The 10,104-nt window shown below is 33.2% G+C and overlaps 1 protein-coding gene across 1 annotated transcript in view; it reads right to left on the bottom strand.

The window, feature by feature from the left end:
• LOC117907645 (transmembrane 9 superfamily member 1-like) overlaps positions 1-7,784 on the bottom strand; it is an 11,525-nt gene extending 3,741 nt beyond the window's left edge. The window contains exons 1-5 of the mRNA XM_034821260.1: positions 7,582-7,784; positions 519-711; positions 333-437; positions 116-133; positions 1-16 (exon numbers count right to left, since the gene is read on the bottom strand). The exon at positions 1-16 is cut by the window's left edge and continues 82 nt beyond it. Coding sequence (XP_034677151.1) covers positions 1-16; positions 116-133; positions 333-437; positions 519-711; positions 7,582-7,668 — 419 coding nt within the window. The 5' untranslated portion in view covers positions 7,669-7,784. The remainder of the gene's footprint in view (positions 17-115; positions 134-332; positions 438-518; positions 712-7,581) is intronic.
• Positions 7,785-10,104: the final 2,320 nt, after the last annotated feature.

Raw genomic sequence — 10,104 nt, 5'->3', positions numbered from 1 at the left:
ACCTCACCAATAAAACCTGGTCATCAAAACATTATTTGCTAAATGATGAAAAGGTTCAGAAGCAGATCCAACTATCTTCAGAAGTTGAACAAAAAAAGGTGAAATGAGTACATACCCCATAAAGGCAAATCATCTGGATTGGTAATGAGCATCATGCAGGCAAAAGAGAAGAAAGGTTAAAGTGGTAATGAGGAAGAAGTTAAACCATATATTTTGCATTATATATTAACTAAAGCATGCAAATGACCAAGGAAAAAAAATAAAGAAGCTACTCAAATGTGCCATGGAGAGAAACAAGAGCAGTAACATGAAGTGTAACATAAGGGACATACCAATGAAGAACTCAAACCAATATGACTTCCCAATGGCATCTCTGAACTGCTTAACTTTTGTTGCATCCAGTTCAATTATACAAATAGTAGTCCTTCCCACATTTTCTGCCCAAAGAAAGGGTTATATCGGTGTTGGTCCTTAGCCATACTTGACATATGAATGAATAATAAAGGAGAAGTACATACTTTTAAACTTCATATCAATTTGGCTATCAATGAGCTCATTTCCACCCAGAACTTCACCAAGGCCACCCCACTTGTGACCTGCATTGCCAGGAGGGTGACAAAATGGAAGGCTGAAGTAGTTGTAGGTTTCTTGTGGATTATTGTAAGGACCAACTTTGTTTACCCACAAAGTCACCTGCTCATCTGTCTGATACTGCAGGAGAAACAAAAATGATTTCCCATTCAAATGATTTCCTTATACAATATTATGTTTAAGTCACATATTTCCCAGTTAAGTGTTTCATGAATACTGTAACAGAGCCAGTGTCTAAAGAGGGAAACTATACATGCTCAGTCCAACACCATTATATGCTCACTCAATGTCAAAGAGTAGAATAAAACAAAACATGATAGCACCATGATTTGCATGAAACCAAGAGTTGCTTTGAGCTTGCTTTGCATCTTTTTAGTCTAATATTCCCCATAACTACATAAAAAAAAAATGAAATAGAAGAATTAATGTATTTCTAATTAGATATTGTTGTTTGCAGGAAATTCTCATCCTAATTTTGTTCTTAACTGTGTTTTCTAGGTGGACAAAACTTCAGTACTTCAGCCAAAGAACATTTCAGAGAATTCAAAGAACACCTTCAACTCAAATTTTAATATAAATTGCACTTATTTCATAAATGACCAAAACCTTTGCACATTTGTGGTTGGGCACTGAGCAGGAAATAAATGTTGCATTTCAAGAACTTAGATTCTTATTCTTAAAAATAGAAAGAACTAAGGAAAAGATATCAGATTTAGGACCTGTTGGGGAGTGATGCTAGTAAAAGCGCTTCAATAGCTTGTAGCAATTTTTGCCAATAGTAGTGTTTCTATCACAAATACTTTTATGGAAAGTCAGTCCATGTTTTGTTATAAACCAGAAAAGTTATTTTGATGGTAATGTTTTTTATTATGTATTACATGAAAAAAAAAAATGCTTCGAAGCATTAGGAAGTGCTTCTAACCCTTTCAAAATCATTCATAAATGGGCTCTTAATTATTAGTTATATATGACATAGACTTATTACACATGACTAGAAGCCTTGGACAACGAATTTATGTACTTTTTCAGCTGTCAAAGCATCATAAGTTTACTTTAAAATTTTCTACCAGAGGCTTTTTCTTTTTTTAATTGGATAAATTTCCCATACAATCCCTGTGTTTAAATGTACCACGACTCCCTTTCGAATGTCTTTTAGACCTCATATAACAAACACTAATAACAGAAAAATGGACAAGTATAAAATGCCTCTTTGAATTATCACTTTCACCTCCAAAAAAGACATCCTTTCCCCTCATTCTTCTCATTCCTCAGCAGACAGGGAAGCAGTCATCGCTTGTTCCTTCCCCTTCCATTTTCTCAATTCTTCCCATTTCTCAATAAAAAAAAAATAAGAAATAAAAAATCACAGCCTCTTCCCCTTCCCCATCCCTAAAAAATAAATAAATAAATTACAAAAACTGCAGTTGAACAATTATGGTTGTGGCAGATGTCATGTCTATCCACATTTTCTCTTTCAATTGTGTTTTTCTTGAATATTGTCATGGTAGGGAAATTTTGTGAGGTATTTGATTTATTTTTCATTTTTTTTACTTTTGAGAAAGGGGAAAGAGAAAGGGAAAAGGAAAGCCTATTTTTGGTCATTGAAAAGCTCTTTTGATAGCATCATCAACCTTCACTAATTGTGCTAATGGTCATTTGACAGAGGATATCCAATCGTAATGTGCAAGGGGTGTGAATTCTTAAGGATGTTATTGCTAAAGGGAAGCCATTCTTAAGGATATCCAATTGTACCTTTTTTTAAGGGTGTAAATTCTTTAGGATGTTAAAGGGAAGCAACACAAATATTGGTCGATAACATTGTTATTGCTAGATTTTTAAAATCATGTTAGCTGCCTTGCCCAAGAACATAGCACTATGTCTCTACATTTGGACTTGATAAAACTAACGAAAATTTGGGGGCATATAAATTTTCTTTAGATCTATTCTCAAAGTTGAAATTTTAAAAAGACAGAGAAATTAATAAAATAGATAAAAACAAAAAAAAATTAAAAAAATAAAAACTTAAAACTTCTTTTTATAGTTAGACAACTGAATATAGGATGTCTCATAGTTTAACAGTGTTTTAAAGGGCTATTGAGGCTTCCCCCAAAGCGAGGCTATGCAAATTAGCCTTGAGGTTGTGGCTTTAACAAAGGATAATTGAAGCTTACAACCATGAGGCTATAGCCTTGAGGCAATTGAGGCTTAGGCCTCAAATGTGAAGGGTTTTAACAGGTCTAAGATCTTCACATGCTTTTATATATATTTTATAAAAGGTTTAAGTCCTAATATTCAATAGTCTTATTAATGAATTGTGCTTTTTACAGGTTTTGGTATAGATTTATAAGTTTTGTCTTAGCTTCAAATCTAGGATTAAATCTTTTTACATAGTAGCGGCTTAGACAACTACCAATTAACCCTTTGAATGGAGAGGGGAAAAAAGAGATTGAGAAGAATAAATAAAGTAGTTTTCAGCCACCTTAGTGGATGAGCTTATATGTAGTTAATTTTATATTATTGATAGATAAATGAAAAAAAAACCACTACAATTGATGGATGAAGAAGATTTTTTTTTTTTTTTTGATAAGTAATGGATGAAGAAGAATGGATGAACATTAACACTAATAGGAAGGATAATAGAGTAATTGGATATGATTATGATTTTAAAAAATCCTACTAATAATAGTGATAATAGTGTTGAGGATTATTTGATGAAGCCATAAGAAAGAGTTGGATTTTAGAGGGGAGAAAGAGGAATTAAATTAGAAACCGTAGACAATGGAAAATAATTAATTTGACACTAATAAATTGTATGGTTTTCTTATTATTTAACTGTCACGTGAATATATTAGAATTTATTAGATTTTTTGAGGTTGTTCTTTTTTCATTAATTATTTAGTTTTTTATTAAGTTGAGAATAAAGCTTTGTTCTTGACGCAATGCCTTGTCTCATTTGAGCACAAGGCCATAAGACCACCTTTAGCCTTTTAAATCGCTCAACTCCAAATCCAAATTGACCTTATACCATGCATTTTGATGATTTATTTAAAGCCATTTAAAACTCCATAGTTAAATATGGTTACATATCAAAATCATGTAATATGAAGCCAACTCGTATGTGTATAACAACCCACCAATTATATTTCTATGACTTTCTTTCTAATGCTTAGCTAAAATAAAACCTATATCCGTCTACTAATACCCTTAGCAAATTTCGTGCCCCCTAATATTAATCAGAGGCTACCACTATTACTCAAACTATTCATCTTTGACCAAAAGAGACCTAAAATGATGATTATTCATAGGAATAAAAAAAATGATTTTTCCATTCTTTCCTTTACTTCATCACTCGGGGAGAAAATTTTTTTAGTGAATTTCAGCAACAGACAACAGAAGTCATCTAGATGTTATTTCAGGACCTTATGTTGTGAAAAGTGAAAGGTTCAAAAGTCAATGCCAGTGGAAATCCTATAAAAAATATATATCAAAGATAATGTTCATAGAACAATAAGAAGGTGAGACATGGCCCAATTGTTTGTTATTTCACTATGAAATGTGGCAATTACTAAGAAAGGCTTAGCGAAGAAAAAGATGGTGCATGGTATGAAAATAAACCTATTGCACAGTTCAAAATATAGAATTAAGATGAGGCTCGGTCAACACCATAATAGATGTTTGAAAGATGCTCCCCTCTATCCAAAGTGCTTCGAGGAATTTAACTCCTTAAGAGCATTCATGATGATTTCTATGTAGAGTGCCCAACAGAGTTTCCCAACAAAGAGAGCTTTAAGATGAAAATCAAATCCCTACAATAATACTATATTTTCATGTCACTTCAACTGGATGCATGTTTGCTGGAAATATTTGGTCCTCAGCCAAATGATTTTGGAACCCCATGTTCCTTCTATCCCTCCAAGATTTGGAAAGACACACAATCACCAATGAGCAAATTGGATTCAATGTGCTCACCTTGCCTCACTTTATGCAACCTAACGCTCAACACCTACTCGTAGCCAAGGAGGGATATATATAAACTAAAACTCTAATAAAAGGCATCCAATAAAAAGGGGGTGCACCTTATGTACATAGGGTTATACAAGATGCACTAAAAATCGGAAAACCAAATCTCCTGACCAGACAAATGCAGTGCTATAACTAGCTATGTACGGTTTATCAAAAAATCCAACAAGGTACATTTTCCATCTCCAATGAGACAGTGAACCATTTCAAAAGGGATTTAATGAAAATATCATTTAGGATTTGATGTAAATAGTCTTCCATTTAAAAAATTTGGTCATCACACTCTCTCTAGACATACCAAAACAAACAAAAGGTAGTCAATCACTAAACCTTCCTTCACCATTTATCTCAACCTCAAAACTTCCAGATCAAAGGTCTTTGACTGAGACTGGAAAAGCCTGCTGAAGTCAATAAATGGCTGCAGCAAATCCCACAACTCTCTCATCCTACTACAGTGAATTAGGACTGAATGATTCTTTAGTAGCCTGGTCCTCAGAGGGCACCTCTTTGCCTTAGTCTTCTGAGGGGAGTCAAGAAGGAAATCAGAATATGATTGATTTGTCACCATCCACCATGATATATTTTGACATTCATTGACCAATGAGAAATTTTTAGGGGAATATCTTCTCATAAATGGGTGAGCATCAATTTTTATAGGATGGACAACCCACTCTATAAGTAAGCCCACTCCATAAAAGAGAGAAGCTTTGTAAACATTTGCCAGAAATCTGGAAAATTTAATGGAGGGATAGAACTCTAGAGCTTTTGTGGAGAAAACCCTGAGGAGATCCTAGGCCAAAAACAAAGACTGCTAGATACATCAAAGATCATCCCAATAGCTCTTAGTGACCCTATTTTGCCACGTTGTGATTGGCTATCCCAGCCTCATTTATGTGTCATCTTAAACACAAATAAATGACTATCCCACTCAAACTTGACACAACCTAGTCAATTGACTGAAAAATATTGTAAATTTATCTTGGAAGCAAATATTCTACAGTTTTGGCTTGTTATCCACAAACAGTTTTCTAGAACACAGTTTTGACACAACTTAGCTTTCTTGCATGATATCAGGGTAACAATTCCATATAAATAATCTAAATATCTACTTCGGAAGATGAGAGTACAGGTAGAACATGTGATAATACAGCTTCAAAGAAATATCAGAGGCAATACTGAGAAAGGAGAGAAAATCTGCAGGATAACTCAGATATGATATTAGAAATCACTTTGAACTCTCAGATTAAGCTCAAGGTATATCATTCAACAATAGTAACAGCCTCAAATATAATTCAGCATAAAGAAACACAAACAGAAACACACAAAGATCATCCTATAATGCAGAAGAGAAGTCTGAGAAAGAATATCCACTCAGGCTTGGGCAAGGAAGTTTATCTTCTCCTTTTTCCTTTTTTTTTTTTTTTTTTTGGTTGGGGTGGGGGGGCTAACCAGGGAACATCACTGTGATGGGGTCCTTCAAGCCCATCCATGGATACCAAACCTAGGATGCTGATCACACCCACCACTGGCAGCATCAGGTAATCCAGGTATGAACAGGGAAGTTTATCTTCGGACTCTAAAGAAATAATTAAACAGAAACATCCATAAGCATACTTCTGACCCAAGATCAAGAACTTATTTTACTTATTTTTCAGGATTAAATATTAGAAAAAATTACTCCTATAGATGTGCCATCAACTCCTGCAGATTCCAGAAAGGGAAAACAGAATAATCAACAGGTCATCTTCCAAAAACAGACCGAAATAATATTTCTTCCAAAAACAGACCGAAATAATATTTCCATATACTTTGGTTACCAATAGAACTGGAAGCAAAGGAAAAATATAAGAAAAATCCAAATATTATATCATACTGGTCAGACAAAGAAAATGTGATTAAAATGTATGATCCGATCAGCACTTTTCAATCTTAAGCCTCAGTAGCTTATTTCCATGTCTTTTCCCACCTTCCCTTCACAACCAAATAAAGTAAAACTCGGATTTGACAAAAAGAAAGCAACTTGGAAATGTAATAAAACCCAGATGAAAAGTAATAAAAATATGATTAGAAAAGTTAATGAGACAAAATGAACATTTTCCAAACTTTTAAGTCTCAGTACTTTATTTTTCATTTATTTTCCTACCATTTCTCAGGCAACTAACCAAAATTCAACCCAGATTTATAAATAATGAATATAAATATAAATACAAACCACTAACAAACAAATCAGAAATGGAACAAAACTCAGCTATTTAATAATTTTGTATTGTTTTGCCCCAATAAACGTCTCTCACATCAGGAGGTAAAAAGGAATAATTAAAATAGGTTGTAAGAACCACATTTTCCCATCGTTTCTCGCCAATGCAAAAAGGTAAACCCAGAGTTTAAATAAAAATAAAACAAGAAAAAAACAAAAACAAATGACATTCCAGTCAAGCATTTTGCTAAAACGTGATAAGTTAACATTACCTTTTCCCAGCAATTAAACAGGGTAAACCCAGATTTGACAAAAGAAAAAAATGGAAATGCAATAAAACCAAGATTCCAAAGGAGCATGCCAGTCAATACATTGACGCAACGAAACACCCTCACATCGATGCCGAAAAAAGAAATATGACCAATGTAGGTGATAATAACAGCATTTTCCAAACTTTAACCCTCAACAAATTTCTTTTTCCCTTTTTTCACCTTTTCTCAGGAACCAAACAAGGCAAAAGTCCGATTAATAAGAATACACAGAACCAAGAAAACCCAGGAAACCCAGGTTGAGATCTAACCCAACACCCAAATCCCAATGCAGCACATCAAAGCCTCAATACATTTACAAATGCTATATCGCAAACCAAAAAATTCACAAATTCCTATCAATTTCAACAAGATCTGCACACCAAAAAATATTGAATCACCCAAAAAGAAAACCCATCGACAGGCTGAGCTAATGAGTGAAAGGGAGCAGCATTGGGAATTTACCTTGTGATCGGACTCGGAGGCGAAGGCCAGTAGAGCGAAGAGAGAGACGAGGAGGAGGAGGAAGGAGGATCTGAAGGTGGAGACCATGGCTGCTGGGGGGCAACGGTGGGCGGATCTGCAGAGGATCAGAACCCAGATTGAATCCTTCTGTAGCAAAGAAAAATTGAAGCCTCGAATTTGAGCCTTTCCCACATCACATGCATGAGAGCGCTTGACTTGCTTTATTTTATTTTTATTTTTATTTTTATTAATTTTTATTTTTATTTAATCTTATTGTTGATTTTTTTTTTTTTTTTTTGTTTAAAGTTTAAGTTATGTCAAGTGTCAACATGAGTGATGGAATCAAACCTACCACTATTGTGCCTAATAAGTAGGTTTTTCTTCATATTTAGTTTGAAAATTTTTTAGGAAGATTAAAATTTGTCATGACCCACGAAAATTGGGATGAGGTATAACGGCATCAAAAATTATCTCAAAACCACTTCAATTAACTTTCAATTTTTTAATTATAAAAATATTAATGCATGTTTTATTTATTATAAGGAGATTACCAATAAAAATTATATTTATAGTATTTTATTACATGATAAGTTGAAGAAAATAAAAATGGTTGTCAGGAGATGATTAATAATCTCCCTTCTATACAAATAGAGATAATGATAATGTTTATCATTAATAGCGGGTTTTGACAACCTAATAAATTTTCATAATACTCCAATTGGATTATCATAAATATGTCTAAATAAAAGTCTTATTAGAAAAAACCGAAGAAAAACATAACAATGTTATTAAAACAATTTGATAATTAGGACTATCTTATTAAAAACTTTATCAAGGGATCGAGTAGGACAAATTTGGATAAAAGAAAAAAAATAGTACAATACATTTATATCAATATTCTCCCCTCATGTAAACAGTGTCACCTCGTGTGACTTGGTTAAATTATCTTTTATGGAGGATAGGGCACATGATTCTAGAATATGTTATATCATTGACTTTAATCATACATATTCACAATTTGTCTCATAAATCGTAGGTGTCTTTGAATTATTTGAAGAGATGGCTATACTATTGTATTACCATAATTAAATACATAACCTCATTTGAGATTGAGTTTTGTAAGGATCTAAAAGATAGTCAATATTTGTATATCCAAACAATAGAGATACTAATCTTTTCAAATAAAATAAACTCACGTTAGTTGTTTCACAAAAATATTGTACTACATGTTTAACCTCATTATAATGTTTTCAAGTTGGTGCAAAACTATATATATAACTAAAACCCAACAACCTAACTTTTTATATATAAGCTCATCCAAACCTAACCTATTATTAAATGATATTAATTTTATATAAGCCCATCAAGCCTAATAGTCCAACCATAATTTATATCCTCCTTCCAATATGGTTGAATTTGGTGTCATGTTTCTCTGTAGGAGCAACGAGATAGAGAGGCAAGAAAGGGAAGGGCCATTTAGGTCAACCCTTCTCCAATGGTTAAGTTAACCATGGATCCAATTGAGAATAAATAGACCAAAGATGAAGTGCATAGTGTTTGCCTTGATCCAAGGTCGAATCCCATTTTTATAGTTGATTTTGATTGGATTGGTTATGAAAAAGTAATAAAGATGTCGTTACACAATACTTTAAATGGTTTTGTTATGCTATTTTTTAAGGTTCTAATCATTATGAATCGATTATGATATGACCTTTATGGATCAATTGTTATGTAGTTATTAAGGAGGTCGTATTCGTTACAAAGTTAATTTTTATGACATTACTTAAGCAACATGTCACATTTCCTAAAGGATGATCGTTTCTTGTATGGGGATGACCAATGTTATGACTATGAAGATAATCGTAGTCGAGTCACATTTAATATGATGCAGCATGATGGGTTCCTTAGCAATATTATGACGAATGCCCCATAATTGAAACGCCTTGCTCCTATTGGTTTGACATGTGGCTAAGGATCCATATATCCTTACAAAAACATTTTAGTTATAATCATTTTTGAGTAAGTTCTTAATCTCTCACTACTACCTTTTACTTATCATAAGTATATTGCATGTTGTGTTTTATCACATATAACAATTTTTTCATTGAACGATATTATACTCTAATCCATTGAAGATTAGTCATTTATTATCATATGACAATTACAGGGAGGCAATCATTCGGGTAGCTCAATGTTTTCACCCTTTTACAATTATTTATTCACATTAAAATTTTGTCTTATTTTTATCACACCATTGAAGGTTATCCTCCCCAAATCATTTTCTATCTTCACTATAAACCATTGTGACCACAACTTTAGACAAATTAAGGCTTCTAACAAAGAGACCTAGTCCTATGAAAAACATAGGGCCATACCCATCAACTAGAGACGAAGGGCAAGTGGAAGGTCAATAAAGGGCCTCACCAACTTACTAACATTAGTAAGTTAACCTACTTGGGTGCCTATTAAAACATAAGATCCAAGATGGGGTTGGCTTCCTATTTTGTTCTTTTCCTATACTAG

This window comes from Vitis riparia, chromosome 18, assembly GCF_004353265.1.
Source record: "Vitis riparia cultivar Riparia Gloire de Montpellier isolate 1030 chromosome 18, EGFV_Vit.rip_1.0, whole genome shotgun sequence".
Classification (NCBI taxonomy): Eukaryota; Viridiplantae; Streptophyta; class Magnoliopsida; order Vitales; family Vitaceae; genus Vitis; species Vitis riparia.
Note: the sequence above shows the minus strand (reverse complement) of the source record. Positions and strands in the feature narration are given on the sequence as shown.